Source organism: Dermochelys coriacea, chromosome 11, assembly GCF_009764565.3.
Source record: "Dermochelys coriacea isolate rDerCor1 chromosome 11, rDerCor1.pri.v4, whole genome shotgun sequence".
NCBI lineage: Eukaryota > Metazoa > Chordata > Testudines > Dermochelyidae > Dermochelys > Dermochelys coriacea.
Window position 1 is genome coordinate 40,735,929 of NC_050078.2, and position 22,787 is coordinate 40,758,715.

The 22,787-nt window shown below is 40.2% G+C and overlaps 1 protein-coding gene across 4 annotated transcripts in view; it reads left to right on the plus strand.

Annotated features, from left to right (window-relative positions):
* DCAF17 (DDB1 and CUL4 associated factor 17) overlaps positions 1 to 22,787 on the plus strand; it is a 46,737-nt gene that overhangs the window by 16,040 nt on the left and 7,910 nt on the right. For 3 of the 4 annotated variants that reach the window (XR_006277990.1, XM_038422042.2, XM_043505273.1), the window contains 9 exons: positions 99 to 235; positions 1,421 to 1,499; positions 1,903 to 1,992; positions 4,302 to 4,409; positions 5,007 to 5,112; positions 10,993 to 11,135; positions 13,508 to 13,617; positions 18,345 to 18,432; positions 21,333 to 21,416. Coding sequence is in view for 3 of the 4 variants with exons in the window: in XM_038422042.2 (XP_038277970.1) it covers positions 99 to 235; positions 1,421 to 1,499; positions 1,903 to 1,992; positions 4,302 to 4,409; positions 5,007 to 5,112; positions 10,993 to 11,135; positions 13,508 to 13,617; positions 18,345 to 18,432; positions 21,333 to 21,416 (945 nt within the window). In the remaining variant the exon portion in view is untranslated. The remainder of the gene's footprint in view (positions 1 to 98; positions 236 to 1,420; positions 1,500 to 1,902; positions 1,993 to 4,301; positions 4,410 to 5,006; positions 5,113 to 10,992; positions 11,136 to 13,507; positions 13,618 to 18,344; positions 18,433 to 21,332; positions 21,417 to 22,787) is intronic. The other variant, XM_043505272.1, reaches the window with a different exon arrangement.

Genomic DNA, 22,787 nt, shown 5'->3' on the forward strand with positions numbered 1-22,787 from the left:
GCCAGATAGTTTGCTTTAAAAACTATAGAAAGTAGGCAATAAGGCTTTCCTCATGTACACATTCAAATTTTTTTTACTGATAACTTCTTTTTATATAGGGGGAAACACTTCCCAATCCATCAGACTATAAATCTTCCCTTGCAGTTTTGACTGCTCACAACTGGCTCCTTCGTCTCTCTGCTAATTCTGGAGAAATACTGGAAAAAATATACCTCCCACCCTACTGCAAATTCAGGTATTAATTATTGGCTGGGCTTTCTACAAGTAATGTTTTAATTAGTTAGGATTATAGCAGTACTATAAGGGAAAATCACTTAATTTGCAATATATTAAAGCTATTTTGTTCCTTTGCATTCACAAAGCTTTGTTTAACACTGTATTACTTTGGAAAGGCAGAATCTATATTGTTTAACCAGAGGTCTGTAAAATACATTTTTATGGATGGAATTTCTCTCAAATGCACGGCAGAAAAGGATGAAGCCCAAAACTCATCAGCAAATAACACCATTCTTTTCATACTCTGTGGAGGTGCAAGTTGTTGAATAGCATGGAGGTGAACTATCCTCCAGATCAGAATAAAGGCATGTTGTTGGTGCAATGAACGGCAGCCTGCAGTGCTGATCCCATGCTGTACCTGCTCTATGGATGACTTCAAGGCTCTCAATCTGGTATCTTTCTGAGCATAGTTACTACACAGAATTTTCTTTTGGAAAAGTTTTAAACTTCAGCACTGTAAATGTTATGGACTTCAGTTTACACCTACATTTCCAGTTAACTCATCTGGAAAAGAAAGAAAACCACAAAATCAGGCTATCGCTGGCTTTTCTCTGCCAATTTTACAACTTTTAATATTGCAACAACAACATACCAGAATGTACCTTTTAAGATGTGCAAAGCAAACTTCATAAAACAAGGAAAATATTATCAATTCAGAAATAGGCAATTTTTAACTTATGAATGTTCTTTTGCACAAAGTATCCATTTTGCCATTTAAGAGGAGGGAAATTACTGCTACTGGAGAATTGCAAGTTTTTCTTTCAATTCCCAGAGGAAATGATCGTTTTTATGCTGCAGAATCAAAAAACTGGTTTATGAAGGGAAAGGGGAAAAGTGCATTAGCCAGTTTTAATATATTAAGAGCTTGCAATAGTGCTCGTCTCATTGTCCCAGATAAAGTGAGCCAGATCTTGGCCCCCAGCTCCATCATTGTTGTGCTACTCCAGGTGCCCAAACACTCTTTACCCCCAGATCATTTAACAGGCAGAGCTGGGCCAGACGCTGGGATCTGCTCCAGCATCCACATGATCTGACTTGTGTTATAACCTGTATTACAAAAAGTTTTGTGTGAGAAATGGTGCATTTGCCTTAAGAAAGTCTAAAACAATTACTACGTTAAAAAATGCATGTTTATCACCAATAGGTATCTGAGCTGGGACACTCCTCAAGAGATTATGGTTGTCAAGTCAGCTCAGCATAAACTTCCAGCAGCAGCACAGCAGGTAGGTTGACTCAAGCATTCTGTTAGGTGAGGTACGTATAGCCAAATATTTACAGGACCAGTTGAGGTACAGAGAGAACTCTCTGTGAGCTGCCCCTGTGTCATTAACTATTGCAGGTATGGAAACACTCTCCTCTTTTATGTTAGTAGAAGAAAAAACATGACTGGCTTTGTGATTAGAAGACAGAACCGGGTCAAGAACCCCTCCCTTCCTCATATGGCTTTGGGTTCTCTGAGTCTCAGTCTCCCCTTGTGAAAAAAGGTGATAATCCTCCCCTAACACACAAGGTGTTGTAAAGGCCTTAACAATATTTATCATGGTTTCATACTGTTAGATTAATGTCCTAGCATGTAATATTGCCTGAAATACAATAACTAAGTTCAGTGTTACTGTTCTTCCACAGGCAGGCATCCAACAGTCTGTGCTATTCTTTCTTGCTGTATTCAGAGTGCTACCTCTGAAATTTATTGGAATGCTGGAGATAAACAAAAAAGTGAGTTACTTTTTGTATTAACTATGCTCCAAGGTGTAGTAATTTAAAAAAGCATTGTGTTGCCTCATTGCATGTCCCAATAATGCAGGACTAATTCATATAATGCAGTGGCTTATTTCCCTAGTGAATGTATCAGTATCCCACTTCCCTTGGATAGAAATGACCACAGAGTAATTCTTCACACAAGTGACCTGCTGGGAAAATATCAAGTGCACCTGGTCTGTTATGTAGGTGCTAGGAAAGGTTGTTTGAAACTAGTTCCTCCTTAGAGGAAGAAGAGAGTTGGGAATTGGTGGGTGTTTGTGGGCATTGGGGTTTTTAAGGAAGCTAGCTGTGAAAATATCCCCGTCCACCGTTAAGAGTGTAAAATGTAAATACTACATATAGTGAGAGATTTTTAACTTGTGTTTACATTAAGCTGGAAAGATGCTAGAAAAATAATAAAAATGTGAGTCTTGCTGTTCCAGTCAAGAGGAAACATGTCCTATCTGAAATTTGTCTGTAATAGCATGTTCATTAGGAGGCTATTGATGAGAGAAGCAACAGTGACATTTTACTATCAACAAGCACCTCTGTTCATACATAAAAAAGAAAAGGAGTACTTGTGGCACCTTAGAGACTAACAAATTTATTTGAGCATAAGCTTTCGTGAGCTACAGCTCACTTCATCGGATGCATCAAGGTGCCACAAGTACTCCTTTTCTTTTTTGAGAATACAGACTAACACGGCTGCTACTCTGAAACCTGTCCATACATAGTTTGAGTGGCAAGATAAAGTTTATGAATTGGATGATGAGCAAGTGGTCAAAAAAAAAAAAAAGACAACACTGAATGCACTATCTGCAAATCAGTAAGTGGGGTTATTTTATAACAAAACTATAAATTACTCTTGAGAGCCCATATAAATTAATGTCTGACACAAACTAGAAATCTAACGTCTTATATGCTAGTATGTTTTTATTTAAAGTTTACCACAAAGCATAGAATTTGACATAATTGAAAACAAACCTGTGTAGGGAATTTAATACAGAGATTTCAACTGTGAGGGTCAAATTTGAGATTAAACTGGGAACATGGGCTGCCAAGGACTTGGAAGCTTGGGCTCCCCAGCATGCCTACAAGCAAGCTGGCAGGAAACCAGGCAGGTTTCATCAGAACTTCACAGAAATCAAGCTGTCTCCGCAGAACATTTTGATTTTGATGAATTGGCAAATGCCAATGAAGAAACATTTCATCAGAAATTTTCAACCAGCTGTACAAATAGTGACTAGTTCTGTGGAGAGAGCATCAAATGAGGCACGTGGATTCAGACCTAATCCCCACTGATTTGGCCCCCTCTGGCCTGTGAAGCAGGCAATTCATGTATTTCTAAGACAGCCAGAATCTGACAGCATGCATTTGGGATGTGGTTCCTGAGATGTGCAGTGGATCCAAGTGGTTTGGGTTTTTTGGTCCTACGTATATGCCAAGGAACATTTGATTTGATGCTTGTTTTTGGCTTTTCCCCTCCCCCATTTTAACCACATTTCCATAAAATATATCTGATTAGCAGAGTGAAAATTTTACTCTTTATAAATGCTTTATAAAAGGTAGGAAGAAATTCAGCTTGGAAGCGTGTGTGTGGTCCATTAAATATTAAGGATAAAGTTCATCTGTTTACATCCAACAAAAGTTTGTTTGTTTGGATTTTTGTTGTTTTCCTTAGTGGAGATGCGTGAGGCATTCTGGACAAAATGAATACTGCAGTGTCATTAAGAGCTATAAGCACCTCTCCATGGATCTATCCGACTTTGGGTTCAGGTTCAGAGCTTAAACATCCAATATTGTATCCTGACTGATGCATTAGTAACATAGTTAACTTCTCACCTATGTGCTGTCCTGGATCCATGAGCAGAATGAACATTTGCCTCCAGTTATAGCAGCGAACTAGGAATCAGGATTAAAAGATTGTATTTCCAGCTCTGCTACTGACTTATGTACCCTTAACCTACTTCATCACTGTGTGCATTTGTAAAAACAGGGTAACAAGTTACCTGTTGTTGAGGCATGTTGAGAATGAATGTTGGTAAAGATTCTCTGACTTCAGGTGGTACAGAAGTGCAAAGTATTATTACTGAAGTACAAAAGAATATCTGATTTGCAAAACCATCTAAAATAAAACATCTGTCAGCAATTTTGGAGAAGAGTGTAACAGGAAATGAGACTGTGAAACAAAGCAAGTCAATTTCTATGTCAAGCAGTGTTGGTGTTTTACATTTTCTTTTTAATGATCTCTTTCCTGATGGAATATTTTCTTTTCCTTGAGCCAGATATTTGGGAACAATGTGACAGATGTTGCTGTTTCTCATGGAATGCTGATTGTGATGTATAGCGTGGGTCTGGTCAGGCTCTATAGTTTCCAGTCCATCTCTGAGCAGGTAATGGAGCAGGGAATTTGACACACAGCCTACTATACATTGAGGAAATTGATTATTATTAATTTAGCACTGTGTATTAATATGACACTTTATAATAGGAGAAATGCACCAAACAAAGGTTAGAAGCCATGCTGTAAGAAAATTACAGTCTAAGGTATGAATGGGCACACTACCTTACCAAAGAATTCTAATAGTATTATTCTCAAATTGTAAAATGTACGTAGAGTGGGTACTGACATAAATAGAGATCTTACTCAGACACCACATAGAGACAACTTACCAAAACGAGTAGCTACAGACTGCTACATGTCATGTCTGTCATAACAGGAAGAAGTATTGAGGTTGGAAACCAATGGGCAAGGAAGACTCCCTGGTATGAAATGGAATCAGAGAGAGTCTAGGAATAATATTTCCAGATTTAAATGTTTAAAAAATCAGTTGTAGAGCTGGAAGTGAATTTAAATTCTTTCAGCCAAAAAAATCTATTAGTACTTAGAAAATAAGATTTTAGGTTTAAATGAACCATTTGAGTAACGCAGTAAAACTGAACAGCAAATGTGTACATCAATAAAACCAATTTGTTTTGCATTATTTTAGTTCACAGAGCAGCAATTTGATTTGGGATGCAAGTGCAACTGGAATGGTAAAGTTGGAATTGTAGGAAAGTATCCATTTGGCCTTCCTTGTAACATTAAAATAACAGGTATTTTATCTTTGCATTATCGAGACTGATGGCTGTTATGTTTTATCTGTGAATCTTTCAGTGCTGGCAAGAACATTTAAAACTGCTGTGTGTCGTGTTGTAGTGTACCTCTACTTTTAGTTGGGTATTCATGTTATAATTCAGAAAGTTTTCTGTTTTTCATCCAAACTCAAGAATATACTAAACAGGACTTCTACAGAAAGTTGGAACAGGAACAAAACTGCTTCAGAAACTCTAAAAACTGTGCATAAACAGGAATCCCTTCTCCTACCACTGTAAAGCAGCCACTTCTGGGGTAGAACGTGATAGCTGTTAAATTGCACGCAAAAAAGCTACACAATGGTTAGGGCCCTACCAAATTCATGGTCCATTTTGGTCAATTTCATGGTCATAGGATTTTTTAAAATAATACATTTCATGATTTCAGCTGTTTAAATCTGAACTTTCACGGTATTGTAATTGTAGGTATCCAATGCAAAAAGGAGTTGTCGGGGGTTGCAAGGTTATTGTAGCGGGGGATTGCGGTACTGTTACCCTTACTTCTGCACTGCTGCTGGGGGCAGCACTGCCTTCAGAGCTGGACAGCTGGAGAGCAGTGGCTGCTGGCCAGGATCCCAGCTCTGAAGGCAGACACACCTCCAGCAGCAGCACGGAAGTAAGGATGGCATGATACAGTATTGCCACCCTTATTTCTGCATGGCTGCTGGCAGGGCGCTCTCTTCAGAGCTGGACACCAGGCCAACAGCTGCTGCTGTCCAGCCTCCCAGCTCTGAAGGCAGCGCAGAAGTAAGGGTGGCAATACCACAATCCCCCTAAAATAACCTTACGACCCCCCTACAACTCCCTTTTGGGTCAGGACACCCAATTTGAGAAATGCTGGTCTCCCTCGTGAAATCTGTGTAGTATAGGGTAAAAGCACACAAAAGACCAGTTTTCATGGTCTGTGATGTATTTTTCCTGGCCATGAATTTGGTAGGGCCCTAACAATGGTATAACATAGGAAGTGACAAACAGATTACTGTATCTAATCTAAACTGCAGGGAGAACTCAAGGGGACAGAATGTAATTTATCCAAAACTAAGCTATTTTAGAAAATAACTCTTATGTCCAGCTTACAAACATGTATTCTGTTGTATTACTTTTTGTGTGTGTACAGTTCTCAGATACAAAAGGCTTCTTTACACCAGTGCATCTGAGATCAGAATCTTAAGGTGGGTCCCAAGCCCAGGACTTCCCCATCTCAGCACGTTAATTTGTTTTTTCTCTAATTAAAAAAATCTAGACTTTTTCCTCCGCGTTCCTGCAAAAGTAGGAGTCTCCTACATTAACATTTGGGCACAAAAGTGCTAAGCAGTTGCCAGCTCCCACTGCTGCCAAATATGCACTTAGAATACCAATTTCAGGCTCCCTTTTAAAAAAAAAATTCAGCTTTTTGTAGTCAGTATTTTAACAAATGATTTTCCATATAAAAAGTCCACTGAATGCATCCGATGAAGTGAGCTGTAGCTCACGAAAGCTTATGCTCAAATAAATTTGCTGGTCTCTAAGGTACTACAAGTACTCCTTTTCTTTTTCATATAAAAAGTGCATTTTATATTTACATTAATTTTTATTGAAGGATTTCACATAATAATAGCAGACAAAACAAGCCAGATACGTCAGCCTAATGCAAGTAATTCACAAAGATATAATATAGAGCTAGATAATAATCTAAAGCTTTAATTATGTAACATCATATGAAAACAAGAAATGAGACCATACAATGATCATTGGCTCAAGTTGTGCAAAGGAGAGGGAGTTGAGGAAATCTCTCTTCAGTTTCCTCTCTGACATAGTATACTAAACCATGACTTAATGTTGGATGCCCTGTTGAGAATAGGCCTGTGAGAGTTTTGAAAGCAGCTTATATTAGATACATTGCCACGGCTTGTGGATCATTAGAGTTTTGGATCATGAGTTTTAGAGACAAAGAAAAAGAAACCTTTTTGATCTTGAACTTTATTCAAGAACAGTTTGTTGTTAGGACATTTTCAGCTTCTGATGAACACTGACTATAGCTGCTGTTTGGAGATAATTACATTCCTGTGGTTTTTGACAGGTTTCAGAGTAGCAGCCGTGTTAGTCTGTATTCGCAAAAAGAAAAGGAGTACTTGTGGCACCTTAGAGACTAACAAACTTATTTGAGCATAAGCTTTTGTGAGCTACAGCTCACTTCATCGGATGCATTCAGTGGAAAATACAGTGGGGAGATTTATAACATAGAGAATATGAAACAATGGGTGTTACCATACACACTGGAAGAAGAGTGATCACTTAAGGTGAGCTATTACCAACAGGAGAGCGGGGTAGGAGGGGGAGACTTTTTGTAGTGATAATCAAGGTGGGCCATTTCCAGCAATTGACAAGAACGTCTGAGGAACAGTGCGGGGGGGGGGGGGGCGAGATAAACATGGGGAAATAGTTTTACTTTGTGTAATGACCCATCCACTCCCAGTCTTTATTCAAGCCTAAGTTAATTGTATCCAGTTTGCAAATTAATTCCAATTCAGCAGTCTCTCGTTGGAGTCTGTTTTTGAAGGTTTTTTGTTGAAGAATTCTACTTTTAGGTCTGTAATCAAGTGACCAGAGAGATTGAAGTGTTCTCCAACTGGTTTTTGAATGTTATAATTCTTGACATCTGATTTGTGTCCATTTATTCTTTTACATAGAGACTATCCTTGCAACAAAGCCCATTGCCAACTGTGTCCACATACCTATTCAGGGGACACCATCATAGGGCGTAATCACATCAGCCACACTATCAGAGGCTCGTTCACCTGCACATCTACCAATGTGATATATGCCATCATGTGCCAGCAATGCCCCTCTGCCAGGTACATTGGTCAAACTGGACAATCTCTATGTAAAAGAATAAATGGACACAAATCAGATGTCAAGAATTATAACATTCAAAAACCAGTTGGAGAACACTTCCATCTCTCTGGTCACTCGATTACAGACCTAAAAGTGGAATTCTTTAACAAAAAAAACTTCAAAAACAGACTCCAACGAGAGACTGCTGAATTGGAATTAATTTGGAAACTGGATACAATTAACTTAGGCTTGAATAGAGACTGGGAGCGGATGGGTCATTACTCAAAGTAAAACTATTTCCCCATGTTTATCCCCCCCGCTGTTCCTCAGATGTTCTTGTCAACTGCTGGAAATGGCCCACCTTGATTATCACTACAAAAAGTCCCCCCCACCCCCCACTCTCCTGCTGGTAATAGCTCACCTTAAGCGATCACTTTGTTTACAGTGCGTAGGTAACACCTATTGTTTCATGTTCTCTATGTATATAAATCTCCCCACTGTATTTTCCACTGAATGCATCCTATGAAGTGAGCTGTAGCTCACGAAAGCTTATGCTCAAATAAATTTGCTAGTCTCTAAGGTGCCACAAGTACTCCTTTTCTTTTTGTGGTTTTTGAGTTTTCTTTTATGAGTGAGATCGCTGACTTAAACTGTGTAGTGACATTTAGTGCTTCCATGAAGAAGCAGCTGATCTTTTTGAAGACTACAGAGTCTAAACTTGTACTTGTTGAAACTTAACTGTTTGGGATGCTATGTGAAGCCTTGAAAGCTATGGGCACTTGAAATCTTGTATTTTTCCACAGAAAAACCACATCCTGGGCAGAAGCAACACACACTTCAGCATTGCTCTGCAAGGGTAACCCTGACCTGAAGAGACCATCTCTACAGATGACAGGGTAGAGTAGTCTCCATGTGTATTTAGTTCTTGGCTTCTCTGCCAAGACTGACAACAACATAGGTGATGTGGACACCTATCCAAGAGGAACTGCACAGAGATCAATAAGTTAGTGCACATAGGTCACCAAACAGCTGTTGGCTGGTAATGATTTTCACGTACTACTGACCATGGCCAAATCTGAAAGAGGGAAAGAGACCTATAAACCTTCATAAATCTACTATCTAAAAGGTCCAGAACTTTAAAATGCTATTTCCTGTTTAACCCCACTCACCCACAAAAAAAATCAAAAAACAACCAACCAAACAAACATTTATTATGAGAGTATTTGGTAGTTTCATAAAAATGGAGAGGAAAATATCTCGTTCATTATTTTTCCAGATTTAGAAGAAATATACTATTACTGCCAGGAGCAAATCAGGCTTTGCATTTAGAGGATACTGGAATATTTTGTGGAAATGAACTAAAGAGGCTCAAATAGTGATTGAAAATAGACATTTTTAGGAGGCATTCTAACAAACAGTGGACTGCTGGGTAATGGAAGAAAGCAACACATAAGAAAGAAAGGAGAGGTGGGAGATAGTGATAGCAGTTGCTGTGGTTTGGGGTCTGATCTTTAAAACTGTTGGCAAAAGACAATGTAAGTGTAAAAAGAGAGACTTGAAAAGCCTAAACTTTCTAAGGCTGTTGTGGCATAAAATGGGCTCAGAGTTAGTAATTTAATCCATCCCCCTGAACTTTTTCAGAATTCTTAGTAGTAAATGCTTTTATAAAGAAAATAATCAGCCTGTCAGGGAATGGGTTTTCCTCTAATTTTTTAACCAATTCTGTTTGCTATCAACCCTCTGCCAGTGCATCTAATATACCACATATTGCACTTTTCCCTCAGAGACATCATTTTTTATTAACCCTACCTTACTAAATCTTGCTTAGAATCTCCCTTTTTACTAAATGTTAGATCAGAGGTAGTCATCTTCACTTCCTGTCCTAACCTACAGGCTGCAGCTAAACAGCTGCCACTTTCCACCTCAGATGTGGCTTCATTTCCATGATAGATAAAGCGACTCCTCTCAGAATAGCTGGCTTAGCACTTTGGGATCTTGAGATGCATGGGGATGGGGAGCACTAGCTAAATATAAGTTTAGGTATTGGATGCAGTCAGACTACTTCAAGCTGTAATTTTGTCCAGTCTCACAAGTTAAGCAACATAAAACCAGGTCAGAATTTGGCTGAGACGTCTAGGGAAAGCTTAAGGTGCTGAAAGAAGTACTATGGCTGATTCAGTTGGTGGCATTTTTTCCCTAAAGCAGCATGTAACCATGCCCCAGCACAGCACAAGAGGGCACTTTACTGCTGTAAATGTAGTCTTTCAAAGGAGGCATCGCACTGAAGTCATAACCAGTTCTTGACATTAAAAGTACCACAGTATACTTTACAAAAGCAGAGATGTGGGCCTTATTGCTCTGGCCAAACTCCAGCTTGGGTAATTATATTACCACCTATTTCAATTCCCCTAATAATTTCAAATAGTTTTTACTTCCTGTGAGACTGTTTTGTAGTATTGCAATGTGCTGTTAAACAGGGCTGTTTTTCAGCCCAAAAGTTGGGTCCATGTTAATGGCTGTAGAAATTATTTGTAGAATGCTAGTTAGTAAAGATTTGTAAAGTTTTCTGGTATCCATTTAGATTAAAGTTGCTATGTAAATTCCTTCTCCCATTGTTGCACGGAGGATTTATATGAGTAGCTTATTAATACTGAATGTAACTAGCTGCACATGAGCTGAAGGGAGAACTAGATTCCTTTTGCCATTTGCTGCACTGAGTCCTAAGATTTTCTATTTGTAAAATTTATAAACGCAGCTGCAGATCCCATTTATTGTGATTCCCCCATTGTTTTCTTGAGAGATATGTGGAAGGGAAATATTAAAGTTCAGACACTTTCTTGCACATAATGCCACTTTGCTAGGTAGAAGTTAGTTACCCATCTGTATTGTATTTCTATGTGCACAATGACATTAAACACTAATGAGTTTTTAGAAGTTCTCAAGAATGAATAATTTAATTAGAATTTTATGGACCAATGAAATTATGAGGCTGTTAATAATGATCTTAACATTACACAACGTTTACAGATACCCCACCTTTGCTATTTGAAGTGTCTTCTCTGGAGAACTCATTTCAGATTGGAGGATACCCTTGGCATTACATCATCACACCTAACAAGAAAAAGCTTAAAGGAGTCTTCCATATTTGTGCTCTGAAAGACAATGCTTTGGTAATATATTCACATAGCAGCCTCACTCACCCTACCATCTGAGTAACACTTGGAGCAATAAAGATTTTAATTCTCTCCTACAATGCCCTTTTAATGTGCGGATTGCCCCCTCACCGGGGAGTGCCATACTTAATGGGCTGCATCTGTAGCCCAGCAATGCTGCTTCTGAAATTGCCAAAAGAATCAACACAAAGCAATGGAAATATTTTCTTCCCAGCATTGTTGCTTCTGGTGCTTCCTACCTTCCCCTGCACACATAGCATTACCTCCTCTGTATTCCCACCTCAACAGTGATGGGTTGGAGCTGAGTCTTGTACCAATACCCTGCATGGTGCCGTGTTGTTTCCTACTGTCTACAACCATTTTACAAATAAGCTGCTTTATTATTTGGTGTCTGATCCTTCTACTCCTGGGTCAATTCTGCGCCACTGTGCACATACAGAATTTATGTGCCTCACAGAATTTTTTCCCCTGCAGAAATACATTCTGTTGGAAAGTTGCTGCAGTTATGCCTTTCACCCATCAGGGACCACAGTGGTGCCGGAACAGAGCAGCCGCTCCCAGGCCAGCCCCAGCTGCAGCTGCATTCCTCACAGTGCCCTGCTCTTGGGGCCAGGTTAGGAGGCTAGGGAGATGGACAGCATTGAGCACATGAGGATACTGGGGAGGGGATCACAGATTGGGCTTCATAAGGGCTAATGGTGCGGAGACAGACTGGAGCAGAGACTGAATGGGGGTGCAGGGACACATGCGGACAGGGTAGGGAGATGGCTGAATGGGAGTGCAGGGACAAATTGGGACAGAGAGAGGGTGCAGGGACACATAGGGATGAGGGTGAGGGGGCTATCTGAGTGGGGATGGGGGTAAGAGGAATGGCTGAGCGGGGGTGCAGGGCCACATGCAGACAGGGACATGTGTGCCTGACTGAATAGGAGAGGTAGGGATCAGCCAGGGTCTGCAAGCGGAAGGCTCCCTAACAGTCCCTCCCTGACCCCCCAAAAAATGTGTTATATATTTCTCCCACTCACACCCAACAACCCTCAAAGTTCACAACCAAACTCCTTCCCAGCAATTACTCCCTCAGCTCCTCTGTTACCCCTGATTCCCCAAAGCCTCTGCACTGCTTCTGACGGGGTATGATAAATACAGTTCTGTATTGTAGTTTAAATAAATTATTACTCAGAGTTCTGCATTAATATGTCTAGTAAGGAATCTATTTGTCAAAAAACATTTTCTGAATCTTTTTTGTTGTCTGTTTTGTTATAGACATACTTGCTGACAGGTATTTTGAAATAAATTACCCAAACAATTGAAACTGGTGTGATTATATTGTATAATTTCGACAAAATATGCAGAATTCTAAAATATTGTGCGCAGAATTCCCCCTAGGAGTATCCTCCTTTTGTGGTTTCTCTTTCAAAATGTTTTTGAACACTATGTTTATAATTGTGTCCTTTGTTAAAAAGTTGTATTATCCACCATTTCGTCATTTGCATGAGCTCACTTTTTCAGACTTTATTTTGGCTTCCTTGTTCAGGCTAAAAACATGTCTATAATATTGGCCTGCCGGCTTAGGATTCTTCAACTGCAAAGTTTCTCGTCTATGCATGTCCCCATCTCTTAGTTTGTTGAGACCAATGTCCCTTCCTTCCTGTCTCTTTTAATATCAGAATATACAGGTCTTCAGCCTCATGGTGAAGTACAGCTGTACAAAATGTGGTGCTTTTGCTTCACAGGTCTCAGGCAAACCTCTGCCCTGGTTTTATTTTGTATGAGTTCACACCCACAAAAGTTTGTTACAAATTAACTCAGAACAAAACTCTGCCAAAATGCCTGAATTTTGCCTGGTTTGAGGCTGAAATCATAAACCCGGGACGGTTTATGATTTCAGCCTCAAACCAGGCAAAATTCAGGCATCCTCACAGACCTCAGTAAGCTTTTCCACATACCCACCCAGGTCTTGGGTTTGTTATAAAACTCAATGCTAGTATAAAAGCTTTTCATAGGTCTCATCCTAAGTCAAAGCTCACTTTGTTTTGAATTGCTGAAGTGCTTGCAGGCTAGGTCTTTAATTTTCAATGTGTAGTTTCAGGAGAACTAGGAACAGGTCTAATCATGTTAAAAGCATTGTTCATTAGATACTAAACAATGTTACAACCCAGTGTGATGGGATTTCTTTAAGTCTTGGTGTTCCATAAGGGTTTGTTTATTCCCATTACTGATCCAGCTCCACTGCTGCTTCAACTTTTTGTAGTGTCTATATGGTTCTACCCAGTACTGTAAACACTCAGATGCAGATGGGTGGGAGCTGAGCTTTTCCAGTTTAATCAGATCTAAATATAATTATTCAAAGCCTTCTCTTCCACCTTCAGGCAAAAAATGGCGTACAGGATATGATGTGCTGTTCATTAGAACCCGACTGGATATATTTCCATCCAGATACTTCAGGCAGAATAATCCATGTGGGACCAAATTTGATAAAGTAAGTATGAGCACTAATTTTTTTCAGAGCTTGTTGTTTTCATTAAAGAGGCTACAGGATAAAATCTTATTAGCATTCTGATTTTGGGAGATGGCTAAGAGTTAGACAGGGTAATTATGGAGTTCCAGGAGGAATGCCATTGTTAATGTGTATAGAGTCAGAAAAGCACATCTGTAAAAATGACATCATGTGGTTTTTTACAAAGTCTCTTTTTTTCTGACCTCCACATAAACTTGCATGTTAAATAATTAACATTATATACAGTTACAGAAGGGCAAGATGGATCCTTCATGATACATGAGGTAGAAAGAACTCAGCTTACTCTTCCATGAGAGAGTACATGTATATATAACATGAAATTTATTATCTGTGCAAATTTATGGTAATGGGCCAGAGAATACCATTGGCTTGATAAATAGGGATGAGACTAACATAGCTCTTGCAGCCTTAGGGTGTTACGATCCCAATTGTAACTATAAAAATGACTCCATCTCAGATATGTTTGCTTGTTTTCTTAATACGTTTTTTGGTACTGTAAGCAATAGAGAGGCAGTGCAATTAGGAAAAACAAACTGGATTAGGTTCTGTCTTTTATATCCTCCCAGAACACGACATTCTTTTGAAAGACTCTACTACTAGTGATGATAAAAGAATCCAGAAAAACCAGGGTTCAATTTTCAGGCACCAGGTTGAGTCTAGAGCAGGGGCAGGCAAACTTTTTGGCCTGAGGGCCACATAGGGTTTCCAAAATTGTATGGAGGGCCAGTTAGGGAAGGCTGTGTCTCCCCAAACAGCCAGGCATGGCCTGGCCCCCGCCTCCTATCGGACCCACCCCACCCAGCCCCTGCATCTCCTGGCTCCCCTGGGACTCCTGCCCCTCCAACCCCCACCCCCTCCGTCCCCGATGGGCCCCCGGGGAGTCCTCCCCACCCACCACTCCCTGTCCCCTGACCACCCGACTGCCCCCCTGCTGCCCCATCCAACCCCCCCCATTCGTGACTTGCCCCCCAGGACCCCTGCCCCATCCAACCATCCCTCTCCTTCCTGACTGCCTCCCTGGGACCCCTGCCCCATCCAACCCCCCGGTTCCCCATCCTCTGACTGCCCCAACCCCTATCCACACCCCTGCCCCCTGACACCCTCCCTGAACTCCTCTGCCCTCTATCCATACATACACACACACCCGCCCCCTTACCACGCTGCCTGGAGCACCGGTGGCTGGCGGCACTACAGCTGTGCTGCCCAGAGCACCGGGTCAGGCTGCGACTCTGCAACTGTGCTGCCAGGCCACCCAGAACATTGCAGCCAGCAGCACAGTGTGCTGAGGCTGTGGGGGAAGGAAGACAGTGGGGAAGGGGCTGGGGGCGAGCCTCCTGGGCCAGGAGCTCAGGGGCCAGATAGGAGGTCACGCAAGCCATAGTTTGGCCACCTCTGGCCTAAAGCACTACTAACGGGCCATCTGCCAGAAAAGGAGCATTCTGGGAAAGGCTCCTGTACAAAGAGTGAGCCCATAGTTATACTTAATATTCTCTCTAAAGAGCACTAATCTGTAATTCTTGTGTATGAAATAGCTCTGAAAAAAATAGTAAAAATAGCTGTGATTTTGCTTACATAGGAAAACTTTTTTTTAAATTTGTATTTTCCTAGTCTATGTAATAAATCCAGATGCTTTTTAAGAATTCCAGCTTCCATTATCACAAGTTCATTCACATGCCTTAAGAATAAACCTTTGAGACACAAACTCCTTTTTGGGTGCATAAGCTTTGATCAACTAATGCTGTGCATTTTCTATTTCCTATCATCAGATTTAACCTGTTAAAATAAAACAAATCTGACTTTATCATTCAGACCATTGACCTTTCTTTACTGTCCTGCAGTCCTCGCTTGCCATTGCTTCTCATTGATTTCCTCTCTGTACCTCACCCCGAAGTTTATTTATGGGAATTTTATTCCAAAGTTTGCAGGTTTTTTGGCTTTGCACTGAAAGGGCACTTTTAAGCGTAAGCAGAAAATTAACACCTGAGGGAGCCAAGTAAGGAATCAGGCCAGATTTGCTCTTCCAGTGCCACCTGAAAAGAGTGGAACTGGGCCAAATTTTATCCCCTCCACTACTTTTAAGATGATGTACAAATGAGACCAGCACATCTTCCAGTCATTTTACTTCGCCTTCCTGACCTGTCAATTTTAAATTTTGTACACCCTGGGATGTCAACTCTAGAATATGCACAGTTTGATTTGAATGTCTCATCTTCTCAGCACACATTCAGATACTCAGTGACAAGCCCATGATACCTTACTTCCTAGCTCAGATATTCCCAGACTGTTCCCCCACCATTGTGAGCATGCAATCACTTTCTGATACTCCTGCCATGTTCTACTGACAGACTGATACAGACCCTCATTCTGTTCAGCTAAAAGATCTGAGGCCCAAGCCCAGACTGCAAGAGAATGGATTTGGGATAGGGTGGGTGGGAAAGAGGACAGAACAATGTCTTTCTTTTGACAATGAAAATTATGGGTATTAAACTGAACACACTGTAAACAAGCTGCCATCCTTGAGGCAACCTTGCTAGTGATCCCTTGCCTCAGTTTCTCTCTTCGGTTCCCAGTAAGTGCATATGAGCTTTTTCTCTAGTCCCTCCTACAGCTTATTAGCCAAAACAGTGCAAAAGTCCCAAACCAAATGTCCACAGCATAGTCCACATCAACCCTGTGCAAGTACTCTTTGAGCCCTGGCTTCATTCTCCCCATCCTGGTGTCTTCTACCAGCTGTGGACTCTTGAAGTCCTCCTCTGACCCTCCACCCCAGCCCTTTCTTCTGGGGCACAACCCACTCTTCCTAGGGGGAATTCTCAGAGTCTCTCCACTGGTTCCTCTGGGACCCAGCTCTCTGGCAAGGAGACATCAGCAGGTAAGCCTCTCTGCTGCTCCCCTTCCTGCAGCCCTCTCTGGCGTTTGGCTTCAGCTCTTGCTTAGAGGCAGCAGGCATTTCCCTCTGCTGTTCCTCTGGTCTTCAGCCCTCTCCTGCCCGCCCTCTCCTTGCCAGCAAATCACTCTTGCTACTCTCTCCAAGAAACCACCTTCTTTCTGGCAACTCTCATCTCCCAGTCTTCTGCCAACAGCCCAATGGCTCTCTCCAGGCCTCTTAGAGTTCCTCAAGTGCTGCCCCACCCTATTAATTAGCCCAACTGGAGTACCTGGACTGGAACAGGAGAGCTAAGCCCAGTTTCACTTAAAGGGCCAGCTACCCTGTTACACACACCAATGACAATCATCTTATTCCATACATTTTTCCCCCCAAATAGAAGATGTATTTTAAGGAGATTGCTTAAGTGCTGGCTCTGAAACTTTAATTGATCATTTCTTGACTTTTTAGAGTTTAAAAATCTCAGCTTTCTGTAAAATGTAACAAAGCTTTCTCCCTCCCCCCAAAGAAATAAATTTTCAAACTTAACATTATTAATGCAAATATACTACTGGGGCGGGGGTTAATTTCTGTTGCTTGAATGTATTTTAAAAGTTACATACATACATACATGCATTGAAGCACAAAATGTTTTGGTCACCTCCCACAATTATACAGTAGTTCATATCATAAAAGACATTTTTATTTACATTGATCTACATTTTAATTATAAAAATATTTTGAAAACAGGACGAGAACTAAATTTTGTTTAAGGGAAAATATAGTCAAGATTGTAGTTTTGAAGCCTATTTTGGGAAATATCTAAATCACAAAGGCAGATTTCACTCTTATTTCCTGTAAGGGAGGGTTACTAAATAGACTAAATTCTACTTCTGTATTTTCCCCTTTTCCGTAAATGTTATGTTACTGTGGCTCATTTTTCAAATTTTAAGATAATTCATTTTATGAATAAAGTTGGGCATATTTCTGTAGAGAATTACTGTTCTCTAAAGGCTAGTATGGCTTATTTTCTGTTATGGAGTGATCACTATTTGTTTTGTGGTAGTGCCTAGAAGCCCCATTAGAGGATCATTGTACTAGGCAATGAATGCACAAATATCCCACCCCGAAAGAATTACAGACTTAGTACTCATATGTTGCTTCCATCAGTGGATCCTGAGCTGGATCAAACAGCTTTGTAAACATGTAGGAAGTGTAAGAAGTGTAAAACACTGATAACAAGCAATGGACCCAAACTAAAAGCTCATATCCAAGCCCTCTTCTGAACTTTGGGAGAAGTCAGATTCAAATTTCAACTGTGCCACTCATAGCTATTCCTGACGTTCTCTCAAAGGAAAACTTGCATATTGGTCTCAGTAGTATGCATTATGGAATGTTAAAGTTTAGTGACATAATTATGACCAGTCCTCCCCTACATGACTCCAACTTAGGCTGAGAAGAAGTAGGCCAAAGAATTACCACCAACCTATAGCACCTGGAGAATTTATAAACCAACCAGCATCAGGAATTCTAGAAGAAACATCTGCAGACTTCCACATGGTAGATGTGAGCAGTGGTAGAATTTAATAAGGAAACATACTGTATATTCTAGAACTGATGTGCTAATCAGATGTAATAAAATTGCACAGATAAATGTGTTACAGTAATAACATCTTTCAAATGTGGTATATATTTACCCTGTATTGTATTTGAAAGAAGTTATGACTGTAACTTGTCTGTGCTATTTTAATACATCTGGTTTTAGAAATCACAGCATATTAGATTTTAACATGACTTATTTTATATCTTTTTTTTTTTAAAGAGTCTTGAAGCTGAAAGAAATTGAAAATAATAAATACCAGCAGGAAATTGCAGAAGATTTTGTCATCATGGCCAACAGGCAGAACAATGTGAGACTACAGCAGGAAATTCTTAATACAAACAATATATTTTACTTTTGCATAGCACATATATATATAGCGTATATAGGTGATTTATATGCATGTGTATATCAGTGTATTGTGTATCAGTGTATTGTGTGGGCTTGATCCAAAGCCTATTGAAAGACACTTTGACTTCAACAGTCTTTGCATCAGGCCGGTGTGAGAAGGATTTCAAAGACAATTATATTTTTGGGGTCTCTCACTGAAACCTGCTGTCAGTTTTTGGGTTCTTGGCATCTGTTGTGGTGAACAATGCAAATAGTTGCCTAGGGTGTAAACCTTAAAAAGCATACAGAGATGGATTTCTTTGGCAAGGAGGTGTCACTGACTTGAGTCATAATTATATGCAAATTTGATAGCAATGAAGTTCAAATGGCTGAAAAATGTCAAGCCTGGTGAAAACAAACATTTGTGACAGCAAACCACAAAAATCAAAATGGGAATGCTAAAAAGACCAGACCCCTCTCTGGTGCATGTTAGTGAAAAACCTTTGATGACACTGCTGTAGCTTGGAACTGCAGTGTACTTCAGCAGAGACTTGTAGGGTTTTTCATAGTTTATGAATACTGAGTCAGTATTGACACTGCTTTTGAAGTCAGTGACACTGCTTTTGAAGTTCCCCCATAAATAAAAATGTGTGTATTTAAAAATCTACATAATGTCAATAGTAAAACTCTCATTAAATCAGTAGGAGCAGGAGTAGTCCCAAGTGCACTCCTTTTCTTTTCCTTTTCCTGGGATGTTGTTTAGGGAGGATGATCTTGGTTTGGGAATAGGAATCAAGAGATGTGAGTTCTAATTCGCCACAACCTTCTCTTGTGACCTTCCTTAGCCAAGACACTAAGGGCCCAATTCTGAGAGGTGCTGAGGATTCTCAACTCGTACTGATGTCCAGTGGGAATTAAGGACCCTCATCACATTCAGGATCAGGCTCTTAATGCTGCTATCCTCCCATTTTCTCAACTATGTAATGGGGATAATAGCACCTACATCACAGGAGTGTTGCAAGAATATATTAATGTTTTTAAATCACTTTGAGAAAGTAGACGTTATGTGGTGGTTTAATAAGAATACAAGAATAGCCACACTGGGTCAGACCAATGATCCATCTAGCCCAGTATTCTGTCTTCTGATAGCAGGCAGTGCCAGACCCTTGAGAGGGAATGAACAGGCAGTTATCAATTGATCCACATCATCTAGTCCCAGCTTCTGGCAATCAGAAGCTAAAGGACACCCAGAGCTTGGGGCTGCAGCCCTTGATTTTTTTTTTACTGGAAGTCTCCTTTTATTCACCAATGTACCTATTTGCTAAATTAAGGGTCTTCCATATGAGCTGGATTGCTGCCTTATTATTTGTATCTTAATTTCCTAAATATTAGATTATTTATGTAGGCCACATAGGCTCAACCCAATTAACTTCAAGGTGGTTGTGCACAGCCAGGTGCAGGATTGGAACCTAAATTGCTGGCTTGACTTCGATACTAACTAACTAACTAACCCAGTTTTTCTGTAGAAACTGTAATTACCTCAAGTCACTAAAAAATACTCCAATCAACAAAAATAATTAAATCAACAAGATTACACAATCTATGTGTTAGAATTTCTACAGTGAAATTAGGTTCACTGGCATATCAAGGGATAAAAATAGCGGAAGAACAGGATAGCGGGAGAAATCTTTAAAGATGTGAAAAATATTCCTATTTTCTCTGCAGGGAGTGGGGAACAAAATAGTTTTAAAGGAGGAAAAGTAGTTTAGTGCTATCTTTTCTACCTTGTATTATATTATATATTTATATAGTTTTAACCTCAAACAATCCTAAAATGCTTCACCAACCATATGGCAGGGATCATCTGTGATGGGTTGAGTCACAGAGACCCCCTTAGGACTGCCACCTGATGTGCTGAGAGTACCTCTGCGCCCGTTTTCCCTGGCAGCTTGGGACTTCAGTACCCTGTCTTGTTGAACCAGACATGCTAGCCTGCTGCAAGCACAGACCCAGGTCTGAACCACATCCCCCAAAAGCTTCAGGCTTAACTGAAAACAGCTTAAGAAGTACTCCTGTCTCCAGCACCCAAATACCCAGTTCGCAATGGGATCCAGACCCCCAAATAAATTCGTTTTACTCTGTATAAAACTTATAAAGGGTAAACTCATAAATTGTCTGCCCTCTATAACACTGATAGAGAGATATGCACAGCTGTTTGCTCCCCCAGGAATTACTTACTTACTCTGGGTTAATTTATAAGCAAAAAGTGATTTCATTAAATATAAAAAGTAGGATTTAAGTGGTTCCAAGTAATAACAGATGGAACAAAGTAAATTACCAAGCAAAATAAAACTAAAACATGCAAGTCTAAGCCTAATACAGTAAGAAACTGATTAGAGATGAAACCTCACCCTCAGAGATGTTCCAATAAGCTTCTTTCACAGACTAGACTCCTTTCTAATCTGGGCCCAATCCTTTCCCCGGTACAGTCCTTGTTCCAGTTCAGGTAGTAGCTAAGGGATTTCTCATGACTGCCACCCCTTTTGTTCTGTTCCACCTCCTTATGTATCTTTTGTACAAGGCGAGAAAACTTTGTCCCTCTCTGGGTTCCCACCCCTTCTTTTAAATGGAAAAGCACCAGGTTAAAGATGGATTCCAGTTCAGGTGACATGATCACATGGCATTGTAAGACTTCATTACCCACTTGCCAGCACACACTATACAGAAAGACTTACAAGTAAAGAGCCATTTACAACCAATTTTAAAGCTTTACCAAAATTTAAAATAAAATGAATATACTACTAAAAAAGTATACGCATCCTATATTATTACCTGCCATGCAGACACACTCTCTTTTTTTTAAAAAAAATTCTCTCTCAGGTGAACAACTCAGTAACTGTAACTGCTTCTGGCCGAGTGGTGAAAAAGCGTTTTAACCTGCTGGATGACGACCCAGAACAAGAGGTAATTGTGATACAGTGAGCTAAAAAGGACTAAAAGATTGGCCAAGGAGTTGAGCCATCAAGGCATATCTCTCGTTACAAGAGCAGTCGCTGGAACTTTTAGCTATATTAAGCTCTACGTTCATTCTTTATTGCCACCCTTCTGCTGCCTTCATTCCCCTCCCTTGTTTTCTTCTCATCTTTAGCTCTTTTTTCTTCTTTGTTGCTATTGGTGCCTGAAAGAGTCTTCCTCATGTAAGGACTGATCCTACTCCCATTGAAATCAATGGCAAAACACTTAGTGACTTAAGTGGTATGAGATCACATCCTTAATGTGAGAAACTACAACCATTCAGATCGCTCCTTAAAATATTTCTACTGACAAACTTTTCAGCAGTAAATACAAAGAAACAAAATTTTAAAATTATATTTTTGCTTTGAGACTGGATCGTCTGATCCCCAGACTCTGGTGTGTTGTGTCTGAACTACATTGTCTCCCCATTTTACTGTAGCATGTAAACTCAAGCCAGGGACCATCTCTTCCTCTGCTCTGTACAGCACCAAGCACACACTGATACGTTATTGATTGTGAATAAAAATACTCTGTCACTCGTCACTCATGAAATTTTTCTTTGTTTTCAATAAAATTGAAGTTTAAAAAACAGTGGGTGGTGATGGGAACTCCTGTGACATCACAATTCAGCTGTAAGCTGCAATGTGGCTATATAGAATCATAGGACTAGAAGGGACCTCAAGAGGTCATCCAATCCAGTTCCCTGCACTCATGACAGGACTAAATATGACTCAGATTATCCCTGGCTGGTGTTCGTCTAACCTGCTCTTAAAAATCTCCAGTGATGGAGATTCCACAACCTCCCTAGGCAATTTATTCCAGTGCTTAACTGGAATATGATAAATGTGCGAGAACGCTACAGAGCAGATCTTATCCAGATCCTCAGATTAACCATGATGTATCCGTCTTGCCTGCTGATCTCTTTCCAGTTTTTTTTCTTCTGTGTTTCATTTATTCAGTCTTTGCATTTTGTTTCAACTTGGACAAGAAACTAGTATGGGAATTACTAGTTCACTAGGCTGGAGCTTGTATCCCATCCCCCTGCTCATAGTTTTGAAGTGCAGAAAAAGAGGTGAAAATCTTCACGTAGTCTTCTTTTTCATTTTGTTTGTTTATATTCAGTTTTATTTTACTCTGGATATAAATACATTATAGTCCTGAAGACCAGAAGAATGTTCAGGCCTGCTGTGACTTTGCCACTCCTAAGTAATGCAGCCATTAAAAACGGAGGGGGTGGAAGGAAGAGTGAGAGACTGGTGGTTGAATCCCCCAGGATTCAATGTAAGACTTTTTGCTAGATCATTCTAGCCAAAGTGCTTC